This window comes from Tinamus guttatus, unplaced genomic scaffold, assembly GCF_059628265.1.
Source record: "Tinamus guttatus ecotype Peru unplaced genomic scaffold, ASM5962826v1 Tinamus_guttatus_pri_ptg000261l, whole genome shotgun sequence".
Lineage (NCBI taxonomy): Eukaryota > Metazoa > Chordata > Aves > Tinamiformes > Tinamidae > Tinamus > Tinamus guttatus.
Window position 1 is genome coordinate 278,531 of NW_028288795.1, and position 15,288 is coordinate 293,818.

General features: G+C 44.4%; 1 protein-coding gene across 1 annotated transcript; it reads left to right on the forward strand.

The window, feature by feature from the left end:
- The first annotated feature begins 1,230 nt into the window (after window positions 1–1,230).
- On the forward strand, window positions 1,231–15,049 carry TIMM44 (translocase of inner mitochondrial membrane 44). Its single transcript, XM_010221959.2, has 12 exons — window positions 1,231–1,332; window positions 1,845–2,015; window positions 2,749–2,829; window positions 3,027–3,176; window positions 4,298–4,437; window positions 4,599–4,684; window positions 6,509–6,601; window positions 6,981–7,105; window positions 7,887–7,937; window positions 9,709–9,798; window positions 11,371–11,481; window positions 14,652–15,049. The coding sequence occupies exons 1-12, from the start codon at window positions 1,243–1,245 to the stop codon at window positions 14,769–14,771; spliced, it is 1,308 nt and encodes a 435-aa protein (XP_010220261.2). The 5' UTR covers window positions 1,231–1,242; the 3' UTR covers window positions 14,772–15,049.
- Window positions 15,050–15,288: the final 239 nt, after the last annotated feature.

A 15,288-nucleotide genomic window follows, 5' to 3' on the forward strand; every position in this document is an offset into this window, starting at 1 on the left:
CTTTCACAATGAGTTATGGTTGCAGAATCCCTTCTGCAAGCGTCTGATCACTGTGTTACTTCTTAATTTGCCTTTTTCATAAAACAAAAAAAGGCACTGAGCATTTCCCACCCTTCCAACCACCACCACCTCCCTCTTGCTTGTCCTGGCAGGAATAGCTGTGAGGTGAAACCGCTGCATTAAGGGCCTCGGTTGTTGCTAGGGTTTTTACCTTATTGTTCTTTATTAAATGGTTTATTAAACCTTTATTAAAAGGAATCTCAAACCAGCTTTGCTACTGCAGAAAAGGGGGCCGGGGAGGTGGGTGAGGAGGCAGCAGTCACTGTGTGGCAAGGGGCTGGGGGGAGGCTTTAGAGGAGACCCTCGGGGCGCTGGAGAGGACGCGTGCGGACACTTCACTTGCTACTTTGTACTTTAGAGAAGAAAAAAAATGCATTTTACTTCACAATAATAATAATAAAAAAGTTAGTTAAAGCTTTGTTGGAGTCTCATTGCCGCCGCCTGTCTGGGGAGGGGGGAGCCTCGTGTCGCGGGGGGGGGCGGTCCGCGCCTGACGGCGCCTGCGCCGCGTGACGTCACCGCGCGGCGCCGCGCGAAGGTCACACGTCCAAGATGGCGGCGGGGTCTGGCGGCTGCCGGGTGAGCGCGGGGCGGCGGGGCCGGGGCTGGGGCCGGGGCGGGACCCGCCAGCTCCTCCGGGGCCTCCGCGGGGCGCCGGGGCCCAACGGCTGCTCCAGGGGCCTCCGCCGGCTCGCGCCTGCCGTCCCGTGAAGCGCGGCCTGTCCCGGCTGGGCTGCGGCCTCGGCGGGAGAGGCGGCCCGGGGCGGAGGCCCTGCCTGGTACCGCAGGGCTCCTCGGTATCGAGGCCTTCCCCATCCCGCGCCGGCTCTAGCCCGTCCCTGGAGACCCTACGGACTGCGGGAGGGCTCTGGAACTTCCCTGTCCCTTCCCTGAGCTCGGAGGCACAGCGCGGTGACCACATGGCACATTTGGTGCATGTATTTGTATGTACTATGCATATATATACATATATATATATATACAGTGTGCTTCTGTGCCCTGTCCCCTCACACCATCCTGCAAACAGTTCCTGGCGGCGCTTACAGTCTGCTCGCCAAAGACTAACAAATAGCACCTTTTTGCAGTATTCCTGCCTTTATTTCTGGGCTCTTTAAAGCTCCATCTCGTGCCGGGTGCTAACCCGAGGCTCCGTTTCCATTGCAGAAATGTCTCGTCGGCTGCATGCGGCTCATGTCCAGCCGGTACCCAGGCCCTGCGGTCTACAGCGGCGCAGCCTACAGGTCGAGCAGGCCTGTCCTAGAGCTTTATCAGGTTGGTTCATGGCTGGAAGCGTTTTCTCAACAAGCAAAGTGCAGAATCTGCCAGGTCTGGATGTGTTTTTGAGAACAGCAGTTCTAGGTGAAAGATTCAGCTTTTTAATTTGCTTGGATTCAGCAGGTGTATTTTCTTAGTAGCAGAGTACAAGCGACAGAATTTAGGAGTAGTATTCCAATAACTCTTTCCTCTACGATGTAAATCTTTCACAGAACTTAGTTAATTGTCAAGAACCATTTCAAGCTAAGATAGTGTCAAACAACCTTAGAAGGAACAGCTTTTTTCACAGCTATATAGATGTATATCACAAGACATTACAATTGTATTAGATATTTGGCTTTTATGGGGGTTAGGTAGGCTGCTTTTCCAAGGTGACTATATGTTTTCCACAGCATTAAATGCACTAGAGGTAACACAGTGCTTGGCTTAAGTAAATCCACATTCTGGCTTTAATGCTTCTTCAATTAAATGTTTCTTTGCTTTCTACAACATCTAATGATTTTCTTTAGTCTAGATGTTACTCTTCTGGAGGAAGAAAGGGTTTTATATCAGGTTTTGTGGAGAACATCAAACAGGAGTTAGCCAAAAATAAAGAGATGAAAGAAAGTATTAAAAAATTCCGAGATGAAGCTAAAAAGCTGGAAGAATCTGATGCACTCCGAGAAGCGAGGAGGAAATATGTAAGTCCCCAAATTTCTTCAATGTTTTCATTGTCTAGTCACTGTTCTGGTTATTAAAGTTCAGTCTTTGTGCAAATGAATTGTCTAGTTCAGCGTGCCAGATCCTTCACTAGATTTTCCAGATAATGAGTAGATAAAATAATGGCACAGTGAGTCTAATTTCATCAGTGTTCAGATGTTGTCTGTGCAATGTTAAAGGATTTAAAAGAGCATCATTTCCGATAACGAAGTACTGGTGTTATTTACTTGAGTGTTTTGTGTTCTGCAAGAGCACAAGATTTCTCTGCACTTGAAAACAGAACTTGGCCATCTACTTGCTCTTCAGTTGAACTGTGAAGTTTTTTATTAATCTAAGTCAGTTGTGGCAGAATTAACTGCTGGGCTGTGAATCCCCCACTCACCCATTTCGAGTTATTGGCCTGTGAAATTTGTTCTTTAATTCCCTTTTGCTGTGTTTCAGGATTGCTGTTAGTTTACATTGTATTGATCAGGAGATCTATTTTACCCAGCAAAGAACATGTTATATCTTGATATGTTTTTTTTTCTTAGTGAGAAAATGCTGTTTATTTACCTTAAAAAAGTGCTGGGAAGGGAAACGAATCAATCCTACTCAGGATTAATTAACACTCTCCTAAATTACAGTGTTAGTGAGGTGTGCTATATGCTAAACTGTTGTTGAGTGTTTTCTGTCCTCATGGTTATATCATGACTGTCTTTTTTTTCCCCCCTACAGAAAACCATTGAATCTGAAACAGTGAAGACATCCGAAGTGATTAAAAAGAAACTTGAAGAAATAACTGGTACAGTTAAAGAGGTAAAACAACTAGGGAAAACCTTCCCTTGGGGCAGTTTGGTCCTAAGACACTGGTTTTGTGTGTATTTGAATTACCACCCTTTCTTTTCCTCTTGATGAGGAACAGTCATTATCTTTAGGGTTGCAGTCATTAAGAGCTGCAGCAGTAATGTTTTGGCCACTGATTTTAGGACCTTTTCTTTCCCGTTTGGTTGCAGAGTTTGGACGAAGTCAGTAAAAGTGATTTTGGCCGGAAGATAAAGGAAGGTGTGGAAGAAGCAGCAAAAACAGCAAAGCAGTCTGCAGAGTCAGTGACAAAAGGAGGGGAGAAACTAGGCAAGACAGCAGCCTTCAAAGCCATTTCTCAGGTACGTGCAGGAGTCCCTTTCTTCTCTGAGGCCCAGTCCTGCAGACACAGCTCATGGTCATGGAAGTTACACGCAAGCTTGTGCTGAGTCTAAAATTACAAGCCAAACACGTAGAGCAAGAGTCTTCCCATAAAAAGTACTGCTTGTGAGCGATGGGAATAAACTAATGAATTTAAGAGCTTTATTTTGCAGGTCTGGCATTTGTTCAGGTGCAAGTCTCAAGTAGATGAGTTTCTGCTAAACGTGATACTGTAAAAATGGTTTGCTGTGCTCATGGGGCAGAGTAGCATCTGTTCCTCTTCTGTAAACAAGCACTGGCAGGACTGTGGTGGACCCTTCTGAGCACTTTCCAGGAAATTACTTCATGAAATAAACTTGAGACTTAACAGTCCTCATAAAGCCACATGGTACTTTGGGCTAGATAAATTACGTGTCCTAAATAAACATACAACTTGGAGGGAAAAAAGCTATCCAGAAAGAGTGTATATGAAACAACCTTCTACCTGGGTGTATGGGGCTACAAAGGGAAGCTGCACTTTTTGTGAACCAGGTACAGTTGCTAGAGAAGCTATTGCTCAAAAACTCAGTAAGTTATTAAAAACAGTGCAGCCAAGATAAAGCAGAAACGCTAAAAAATGCCCTTTAGTCCCCTTCAGGTGTATGACAAAATTCTCTCCAGTGATTACAGAGGGATGTGGCTTACTTGATACAGTCTGATTGTGTGGTTTGTGTTAGTCCAGATTTATCAAGTCATTCTTCTTGATAGTGAAGAGAGAATTGAAGAGAGAATAACTCACACCTCTCCTTTAGTATAAGCTGTGCTACTGTGATTTTCCTGCACGTTTTCTATATGGGAGAGAAACAGTTTACTTCATAGCCGTTTTCTCAACTGGGAGATGTGTAGGCTCCTGCTATGAGAAGTGAGGCTACTTTTCCTTAATAGTGAGCCTTAATATTAGTGTATTTCTCCGTCTGCATTAGCAGAGAGACATCTGCTGAGTAGAGAGAGAGAGGGGAATAACCTGTGGTGCATCTTTTTTTTTTTTTTTTTTTCCCCCAACGGAAGTGATTTGCAGCTTTTTGAAAGGTAAATCACCCTAATAAGAATGTTTTCCTTTCAGGGAGTAGAAACTGTTAAGAAGGAAATAGACGAAAGTGTTTTAGGGCGGACAGGTCCTTACAAACGTCCAGAGCGACTACGAAAAAGGAAAGAATTTTCGGGCGAGGGGATTAAAGAGGAGCGAATATTCGAAGCTAATGAGTAAGTACTGGATGTAATTTAAGCTGAGTATTTCCCTGTGTAATTTGCTAAAGTTTTAAAAGGTAACTGCAGGGATGGGTCAAATGTGAGAGCTGAAGTGAGGCTGCGGGGACCCGGGTGTTACGTGCGTGTTCTTGACCCATGTCTTGTGCTTTCTCTAGGGAGGCCATGGGTGTGGTGCTGCATAAGGACTCCAAATGGTATCAACAGTGGAAAGATTTCAAGGACAACAATGTGGTCTTCAATAGTAAGTGTTCCAAAGACAGAGCAGTTCCAAAGACAGAATTTTCAGTGCTCTGAGTGTTGCTGTGTTGGATCTGATGCCATCTGTGCAACGAGTCCCAACGTAATGCGAATCAGGGCCGTTTTTGTTGTAGCTGTTGCTGTGAGGTGGTGTGAAATGGGAAGTAGGCATAGTTGACAATATTGAAACTTCTCTAGGCTGCTCTGTCTCTCTTGGGACCCCCTCAACCCGAATTTTTATTGCCCTTGCTTAATAAAATATTGCAGCCCCTCGTAGATATGAAAACTTGCCTTCATCATTGCCCAGAGAGAGCTGAGGTCTGCTTGTTCTGGGCAGATACAGTCTGGCAGGACATGCATGCATGTCCTCAGGGAGAGGGCAGGGAGATTTCTTCTTTCTGACCTCAGGCTTGTGGCAAGGAGAAGTCTTATTTTCAGTGAGCTCGTTTCTGCTATCATCTGCTTAAAAGTGAGATATGGAGAGCTTCACTTCTCTTGCAGTTTTATTGCAAAACATAAAAATAGTGAATATCTGTATTGCAGTGGGCAATAATTTTTGATGGTTATCTAGATACTTAATGTTACTGAAGGGCATAAAGAAGCCTGAAACCAGAATCTGTCAGCAAATCAAAATAATTGTTGCCTGTAGCTGCAGGGTAAATAGGGGAAAAAATTGTTGCATAAAACCACATCATATCCTTAAATTTGCACGCCGTTTCTTCTCACCTTCCTTTCAAACAGAGCTCCTAGGGAAGTGTCCAAGAGTGGGGTTTTGTGTCCCTTGTGTTAAGACTAACTATGAGTGTTTCACTCATAGCTTTGGAGATTCTCCATCTCCTGATAAGATTTTGCACCTTCCACTCCTGTGCCATTTGCATGAGCTCTTTGTGAATTCTATTTTTTTGTGCGTATTTCCCAGGCTGTAATTTCACAATCTGGGGAGCTTTGCAGAAATGGCTGCACCAGATTTGAGAGGAAGGGCTGTCTCTTTATGTGCCACCAGTACCAAGAGCACAGGTTGATTTTTTTTTTGGAAGGAGTGTATCCTTCAGAGCAGAATTCCAACTGTTAATTAACACAGTGGGAAGAAGGCTCCCTCTGGGCTCGTTATCCCACAACTACCTACTGCAGTTTCCTTGCTCCTTCTGTTCAGAGGCAGACAGTGATTTTGTTTTAACAGTGTCTACTTGTTTCAGTGGCTTTGCTTCCCCTCTCCTCCCCACTGCCCTTTTCTTTCTGCCTTTGAGACTTTGCTTTATTAGGAGGAAAACGAGTTCTCTTTCTCCTTCAGCAGCATCTGTATTTTTGGAGTAGCTCGGCATTCCTTTGCCTCGAGCTTGAGGAGTACACAGAGGTGCTTAAAAAATGCATTCTTGCTGCTGTCTTGCTATCCATCAAAAATTGGCCAGCTTTAAGGTCTACTTTTGATTTTTCCAGGTACGTTTTCTGGTGTTGGCTTCGCATCACTACGTCCCACTGCCCCTTGTAGCGGCCTGAGTTGCTGCTCTAAGCAAGTCCAGAGGCTCTGGCCATTAAAGTGAGAGAAACCCTCATTCTCCTGGGCCAGAAGGCTTCTGGTGGAACCCTGTTGTCCACAGAGAACCCTAATACTTGTGTGTAAAGGAACTAATCTCATAGGTAGGGAAAAGTTAGTGATATTTGAGAGCATAGTGGAAAGATAAGGAAAAAAGCCTTTTAAATGGAATGTATTAATCACTGGAAAGATTTAGGAGTCAGCTAGGAGGTGAAATTACAGTCTGCTGCATGTTGTTCCCAGTTCAGCAATGTAGTGGAAAGGCACTGCTGCTCATGTCTTCTCTCCTTTCAGGGTTCTTTGAAATGAAAATGAAGTATGATGAAAGTGATAACGCTTTCATTCGCGCTTCCAGAGCTGTCACAGACAAAGTCACTGACTTAATAGGTAATGTTTCATCCTTGCTGTGAAAATGTGTCTCTAGGCTTTTAGCTCTGCTCCTGTGGCTGCTGGTGCTGTTGTCCTCAATGTATTCCTGGCCTTTGGGAAAGATTCGGGAGCTTTATAGCACCTTGCATGGATCATTATCCAGTATCATGCAGGGTAGCAACCTGTTACTGGGTCGGAAGTGCAATGTAATGCAACGACAAGTGCTATTACAGGATAAATCTCAAACCTAACATGCAGTTTATAGCTCTTCCCAGGCCACTCTTCTTTCCTTCTGTTATATAACCAAAGCCTGTCTGTTTTCTGTTTTGTCATTGTTTATTTTCTTTTGTTTTTTTTGCCAACGTTGGTCCTATCACCAGTCTTACTGTTTCATTAGGTGGGTTGTTCTCGAAGACAGAAATGTCTGAGGTTTTGACAGAGATTCTTAAAGTGGATCCATCCTTTGACAAAGATCGTTTCTTAAAGCAGTGCGAGAATGATATAATCCCCAATGTCCTAGAGGTAAGGTGGGTGCAGAGTATGATGCATGTGTTTCGTTTCTTTATCCCAGCATAGCAGGCTTTGCATTTACTTTTTCTAATGCTAAAATTAAAAGCTAGGACACCCATTTGCTTCTCAAGCACCCCGCTTAGCATAAAATCCCACATGAAATAACCTCGGGAATGGGAAGCTTGATCTCACGTCACAATTTAGTTGCAAATCTTGTTATGCAATTTAATAGCATAGCAAAAAAAAATCTGGTCTGGGAAACAACTGACCTTCTCCCATGAGAAATCGTATGTACATTTGAGGAATCAAACTGCACCAGGTGAACAAGCAGTACAGGGTGGGGGATAATACCAAGTATTGATAAGGAAAGAATTTGGAAAGAATTCTAAATGATCTGTAAGTGGCTTGGGATGAAGACCAGGTTGTGGCAAATGTTTTGCTGAAGATATTTCTGGCATTAGCCAAGAAAATTTTTGAAACTTTAAGGTTTCCAAAGCCTGGGAAAAAACACTCAGAAGATAGCGCTGATTAAGACTGTGAATGTGTAGTTCATCTCACTGTCACCGTGTGTCTGAAAAGACAAAGATTAAAAGATAGCAAAAATCAGGTTTTGAGAGATACGTATGAGATTGGAAAAAGTGAGACTTTTGAAGAGAAGGGGATGTTAACAGAGAACAAAGGCTGTCCTGAGATGATGCAAGATTTAAAGCAGTTTGCGAGTGCTGATATTTCATCTCTCTGATCCAGGAGGCATTTTGAAATCCTCATATTTTATTTGATTTTCCTCTCTTAGGCTATGATGTCTGGAGAACTTGATATCCTCAAAGATTGGTGCTATGAAGCGGTAAGTAGAACTGCTGGAAATGGCTGGAAAGGCCACGATCCTCCTCCGTGAGGACACGTGTTGTGTCTTTACTGTGTGTTTACAACAGGCTGCCTTGCCCAGCTGCTCCCCTGCCTAACGTGTTCATGCTACAAAGCACTAATGGATCCAGGTTTCCATTGGGGACTTCCACTATGGTCTGGAAAAGGGAGGAAAGCTCCTTGCAGAGATAAACAGTAACTGTTTTAAGAGCTAAACTGGTTTAACTAGTTTTGCACTGCCCTCGGTTTCAGTGGAACTTTGCAGAGACTTTGAGGATGGCTGCTGCTTCCAACCAATTTGGAAAGAGAGAAGCAATCTGCACTGCTATGATGAGGAGTTCTTTGGCCGTATTTGCCTTGCATTTCTCTGCATTCCTGATATGGGGAATGTGCAGAGATGTCTGAGTTGACCCCAGATAGTTGATTTTCTTTTGGCAGAGCTGATCATTCCATGTAGCTACTACATAAGCAGAGCTCCACTGGAGTATCCCAGCAGATAACATTGGCAGGCTCAAATTTGCATGAATTTTCAGCACAGATAATTTGCAGCCTAGATAATCTGACTTCAGAAAATTTAATTTACTGTTAAGATGGTGGTTTTGTTTTCCTGCTGGAAATATTTCAATATTTCAATATTGCACCCGCTTTCTAGAACACAGTGTATGTGAATTAGTTGTGATGCAGTGATTGTATTATTGTGCACTTAGCTGCATGGAAGTAGATCCTTATCTGAAGTCAGCGTTTAAATGCCAGAGGGTGTTTATTCTGCTCAATCTTCTATCTGCTCTAAAATAATTGTGCTGTTGGCAACACAGAAGCATACTGGTTTTGTTTCTGAAGAATTTATCTGCTTAAAGGGAGTCTTCTCCTCACCAAACACCACCAGCAGAGGGCTGAAAATTCAAATACTAAAGAAAGAAACCGTTTCTATATAAATTTTTCCTGGTGGTTTGTTCTGTTAGGTCTTCCTAGTAATTTTGTAGTATGTAAGAGAAAGGTATTTAAAGCGGTCTGAAAATAAAGAAGGTTCTTTACTGCTTCAAGGAAGCTTTGAAGTGACACCACAGAATTCCTCTCAAATTTGTAGAGGGAGTAGCAAGTTTACTTGCATAAGACATGAGGCAAATCCTTCTTGGCTGTGATTTTAAATCAAGCTTCTAAGTGGAGACTCGTGTAAAATGAGCTGAGGTTGAGAACGAGAGTCTCACTAATGAGTGTCCAGGAGAAAAAGGCTCTTACAAAGCCTTCGTAATGGAGGTTGGGAGATCTGGGGTCATGAAACATGGTCGGGGCTGCCTTGTGCTTGTTTGACAAGGTGCCAGGAATGTTGTGATAGTGCTGGAAGCAGATAGAAATTCCCTATTCCCAACAACCGTCCTCAGTGTGCGTGCCTGCAACAGAGCCTGGAAACACTGGTCTGGGTCCTAGGAAAACACCTTGATACCCAGAATGTTTCTCCCTGTTTGTTGTCAAATCAGAGCCACAAGTACTTTGGCCCTCAGGTGCATTCAGTGTGCAGAGCTGAATGAGGAATCTCCTTTTATGTCCAGTGGAGATGGAGTTTTAGTAAGAATTTGTTTATGTGGAGCCTGGCACATTTGATGGAGCTGTTAGGTACGTGCAGTAAATAAGTTTTCAGAGTGTTTGGAGGAAAGTGACTTTTTTCATGGTTCTTGCTAAGCAAAAAAACCCTTTTTTCTTTATGACAGAGCAAATTCAAACGTGTAACACAAGTTTGTTGCTTCGTTTAGACTTACAGTCAACTTGCTCATCCAATCCAGCAAGCCAAAATCATGGGTCTCCAGTTCCACTCCAGGATTCTGGACATCGACAACATTGATGTGAGTCTCCCCTTCTGTGCTTCATCTTGGGGGCTAAATTAGAACTTTAGGACTTTTCTGCTTTATTTCTTGCCCCATGCTGTTCTCGTATTTGCTGTTTCTGCTAGCAGAAGAACAGATCACCACAGCTGGAAGAGAGAGCACGTGGGGCAAATTTGAGGAAGCAATTCTCTACTGGGAATTAGCTACTGGGAAACTAGCCTAAATTACAGGACTCTCATTTATCCCTTCTCTGCCAGGGCACCTTGGTTTTAGTTTGGATATAGATTTAGAAAGGCTAATAATAAAGGCAAATAGCAGTGACCCAGTGTTTAAATGAAGGACTTCGTTGCTGCTTACTTTGGATGACAGCGTGAGATATTTCTGTGGCTCAAGGACATGCACTGCAGGAATGGCTACTAGAGAGACCTAACTGCTGTTCTGGATGAGGAGGAAGGTAATGACCATTGCCTGGTCAGCAGCAGTGTTGGTAGTTGGGGATTTCTTGCCAAATATCTGCATGGTCTTAATGCTCTCCACGTCCTCGTTATGTGGAGGAGCCAGACCTGTTACTGTTGTGCTTAGCAGAAAGTCTCAAGCTGCACTTTGATTTAATTAAGGCTTTAGTTTCATCTGCTGCTGGCTCCTTCAGATCTCTTTTTAACTCAATGGCAAAAGCATCTTCAAAAAGAAGTTCTCACCTTTGATCAGCCCTTCCATATTCCATATCCAGCTCTGCCTCAAAGGAGAGAGATAAGAGGAGGAGGAGGGGAATAAGGCAGCTACTTCACTAGATACCTCCTGCCTTCAAGTTGAGCTAAATTTTGGATTCTCGAGAATAAAGTATGTACTTCCCTTTCCTGGACCTCCTCTCCTATCAAAACTAACAGGTAGCAGCAGTTCTTATGTGTTCTTATGAGCACGATGAAAAATCCTCCTCTGTAGCATACTGCATTTCTACAAAAGAAACAGAATGTTGTATTTTTTTTAAGAGTACAGCTTTGGGAAACAAAATTCTCCCTTCTTTATTGTATTTCCATTCTTCATTGTGTTTCACTTAGAAGGTTTAATGGGGTAATCTTGGAATGGAGAACAAAAAAACTGTCAAACAAAAAATTGTCACCTTGAAGTCTTTCTCCTTCTGAGTTCTCTTTAACACAAAACTGTAATGGAGTAGATAAAAATCCGTTTGCAAGCAAGTGAAGAACCTTTTTGGTATAGTTCATTTGGGAAATGGATCAGAGTGTGATTTCTTTTAGTATTAGTCTCTACTTTGGAAATGCTTAAAACAGAGCTCATGTTTCACAAGTCCTTAAATATAGGAAAAACAATGGAAACTTAGAGAACAATGTTTGGGAAGTATTTTAGCACAGGGAAAGGTTTTGGGAAAATGCTTTACAGTAATGCCTACGATGGCAGTATCAGCAGAACAGATATAACCTTGTTAAAGTGACTAGATTCATCTCTGAGAGGCAATGGCACTTTCAGCTGTGTCAGGCCATGGCAGTTATGTTAAATACTTGATGCTTTTACATTCATCTTCAGAAGTTCTTTTTTTTTTTTTTTGCCTAAACGAATTTTCTTTCTTTGCAGCTGGCTATGGGGAAGATGATGGAGCAGGGACCAGTGTTAATTATCACTTTTCAGGCTCAAGTTGTGATGGTAATTAAGAACCAGCAAGGGGAAGTGGTGGAAGGTGATCCGGTAAGTGATGCTCCCCTGCTCTCTTCATTTCCCTGCTAGCCATCTCAGTTGTGATGGATCCAGTCCCTTTGGCAGTTTGTGATGCTTTTACGTTTTGTTTTTATAGACAATGCAGACAAATTTATTCTGTATAACTCACAAAAATGTGCTGTCTCTAGTTGTCAGCAAAACTGTTAGAGCTTTTGCAGGAGTCTGGTGTTGCTGACCCTTGGTGCCTCACAGTGTCCCCTAGAACTTTATGAACTATCAGCAAGCAAAAAGAAGGCATCTGTCTTCACTGCTGATGCATTCTGTGGGCTCAAGTAGATGGCTAGGAAAGAGATTGTAACTGGTGGGTAAAAACCCAATGAAACATCTCACCTGTGCTCTGTTCATTTCTCTTGGTGACTGTTGGGTTCCTAAGGAGAATAGAGAGATGAATCCCGTGTGACCGGCTTGTTCTCGTTGCTTTGTGGGTTGCTATGTTGTCCCAGGCCAGGTGTGCCAACGGAGAAACCTCTGGGAATCCTGTGCAAGTCTGAAAGAAAATTACCTTAATTTGGCTGGCACAAGGTTGGCTGGCCATGAAACCCGGAGGAGAGTGGAAATAGGAATAAAACTGCATCCTCTGGGGGAAGTGTTTAGTGGAGCTCAGCGTGAGCCATTCCTGTCACACTCAGAAGTGGAGCTCAGGCTTTTTGCAGCGCTGGTACAAAATGTTTTCGGCTGTCACTAGCCTTTGCTTCCTGCAGCTCTCCCATATCCACTTGTATTAGATGTTGTACAGGATAGAGGCCTCTAACGGGAACCGCTGCCAAGAGGCATTTTGTGGAGTGACTGCTGTGCAGCAGGTCCCTTGACGTCTCTTTGGGTTGTTCTTCACCGTGGTTTAGCTCTTGACACGTGCAAGTCCCAGCCTGCAGTGTCTGCTGTGAGCGCTGCTAAGCCAGGCTTTTCAGATCTGAGCACAGAAACACTTGTTACTGACACAGTGACACAGCAGCTGGAGCAGCCTGTCCATTTCTCTGCAATACCTTTGTATTCTCTTTAGTCTAGACTGCAAGTTTACAAAAAAAAAGGCTAATTTTAAAGATGGGGTCCACCTGGACTGATTTATGACCTGTCAGAGTGACTGCAGTGAGGGGAACAGCTGATACAGGGATCTCTTGCATCAGATTTCTCCAATCTGGAAGATGGGTATTGATGTGATAATTATTAAACAGGATATCAAAGTCCATATGCTGTCTGATTTCTCTGGAGCAGCAATAAATCAGGGAGATGCATTAAAATTCTCTATAGGAAACACAACTTTAGTTTTAATCAAATGTCAGCTGCAGGCTGGCTGGCAAGTAGGAGTCGGTGCAACTGCTGAGCTGCTCCTGCCGAGTGGGGAACAAATGACCTTCTAGGGGGATAAAAAAGAGCCTCAAATTGTAAACTCCCTAAATAGAAATCATGTGCTTGTAATCACTGCAGTGTTACCTACTTGGCAGTAGTTCAGGCTGCCGTTGCTGCATGCTCATGCCCGGTGGGATATGGGGCAATCCAGAGGGATTGGCCCCGGTATTCCAGCGGTGAGTGCAGGAGATCCCCATGGAGCCCCACGACATCCATCTGGGCAGGCTGAGCCTCGCACAGCCAAAAGCATCTTTAAAATTGGATCCCGAGGGGCTCTGGGGCAGGACGTGCTTTCTTCTAGCAGACTGTGGGATTAAAGGACAAGTTTGATCTGATATTCATGGCCATGCCTGAAAGCCACCTCGGGGAGTCTGCAGATGTTCGACGGCCCCGGCTCTGTATGCAGCAGCATGAACTGTATGTTCAGGATTAAGATGCACCCTATTAGTAAAAGCAGCAAAGCAGTAAGTCGGAAATCTCTCGGCTTCAGGAACAAAACATTTCTGTGCTTCAGCACGTCTCATTTTCAGGAGGAAAGAGGCCCTCTTTTTTAGGAGTGCATGCTCTGAGGAAGCAGCAATCCTGAGCTGGTCTGTGTTCTTCCTTCAGAAGCACTGTGCTTACATATATCTGGAAAAATTTACTCAAATAGAACAAGAATTAGCAAAAGAGATAACGCAGATAAAGATCTGTAAATAGATTGCCATGAAGGGGCCAAATATGGGAGCCTGTTGGCTTTGTAACCCAAGAACAAGCAGAGCCTGTTGAATTTGCAGCCGAGGACGGTGTTTCCACTCGTGTGGGATGTGGTGGCAGCGACGGAGAGCTCTGAGGGTGCGGATTAGCTGAGCTGGGCTTGAACCAGGAGGGTGGGTCCTGGCTTTTGGGAACAAGCAAGTCCAGATGGGGCCGAGTCCCAGGAAATCCCTGCCACTTCCAGCAGTCAGTTACATGAAAATAAGAAATTAAATAAGACCTGCTTACTATCAGGGGGAGTTGTCTTGGTGTGTTAGCAGGATTTCTTGGGTTTTACAAGAAAAGCTTTCATCTGAACACCTTGAACCCGAACTGCAGCAGGCTTAGCTTTTGAAACACTGTGGGGGGAAGCAGTGGCTTTATGATGCCCAGGATTTCTAAAGCATTCATTTCTAACGACTGCGCTGGTACAGAAAGCCTCCCCCTCACATTTCTATGCTTAAATTGTAACCTATAAAGATTCACACATTGGATCAAAATACAGCACTGAAGTACACGGCTGGGAATTGAGCCAATGCTCCGTCTCATCCCTCAGTGACACTTCCTTATCTATGGGAAATACTTGTCCCTCTACATGAGAGGCAGCAAAAAGTCCTGGGTGCAACTGATGGGCAGCTCTACAGGCAGACACAGGAGAGGCAGAAATACAGGTGTGGGAAGAGTTAAGAGGCAGCAATGCACCATATCATCAGAATGACTTTCAAACCAGAAATTTATACTGAAAATAAGTACGCTGTTTTCCAGCTTGACAGGGTGGTCCCTTGATGAGCATATGCTCTCCAGAGATGCTGGGAAATCCTCCCTTTGTGGTAAGGAATCAAAAGTTGCTGTGTTCCTGGTTGTTATGAACAGCAGCCTAGTAAGCATTATCATCTTGTTATTTGGGATCTTCAGGATTAGTGTCCAGAAGGCAAAATTTCCCTGAGAACCATTTCTGGTGGAACTGTGGAGCTTGTTCCTGGTCAGCACTGGGGTGGGAGGTCTGGGACCGTCTGTCTGCATTAGAATCCAATTCCAACACGTGCCTTTCCCTCCAGGACAAGGTGCTGCGGATGCTGTACGTGTGGGCGCTCTGCAGGGACCAGGACGAGCTCAACCCTTACGCTGCTTGGAGGTTGTTGGACGTTTCCTCATCGAGCACCGAGCAGGTCCTTTGAGAAGAATTCCATCCCGGAGCTTCCAGCCCCTCTCTCGGAGCGATGCCATCTCGGACCTTGTCCCAATCCGCTGCACGATGAAACGTAGGGGCAGGAGCAGGGAGGGAAGAGGCTGGACTGGCTCCTCCTCAGAAGAGGAGGCTCCGAGCGGTGCCATCATCCTCCCAATCCCTGTTCTGAACTGGCCGAGTTGGACGTATCTGCCTTATGCTTTGCTGTGTAGCAATTGCACTGTAAGGGTGTATGGTAGATTTAAATGTGAATGATCTCAGACACTAGCAGCTGCTGTTGGCTCCTTTGTTTTAATTTTGACCCAAGGAGGAGGATTTTGTTCCTCTGTGTTCCCCAGTGCTTCCAGGGTTGGGCAGAGGTGGGTCCCTGAGAGCGCAGCTGCAGTGTCTGGTCTACTTTGCATCTGCTGTCAGCTCCTGGTGGCCCCACAGCCTCCGGAAAAGCACTTTGAGGTGCTCTTAAGGCACATAGGTCACCTCTAGCCTTCCGTTGCTGCAGTGTCTTG

What these genes read in the sequence shown, in the direction of transcription:
- TIMM44 (XM_010221959.2), top strand. Translation starts at nt 1,243, where the DNA reads ATGCGGCTCATGTCCAGCCGGTACCCAGGCCCTGCGGTCTACAGCGGC. An exon ending in CGAATATTCGAAGCTAATGA is followed by an intron (nt 4,438 to 4,598) that starts GTAAGTACTGGA and finishes TGCTTTCTCTAG; the next exon opens with GGAGGCCATGGGTGTGGTGC. An exon ending in TAATCCCCAATGTCCTAGAG is followed by an intron (nt 7,106 to 7,886) that starts GTAAGGTGGGTG and finishes TTCCTCTCTTAG; the next exon opens with GCTATGATGTCTGGAGAACT.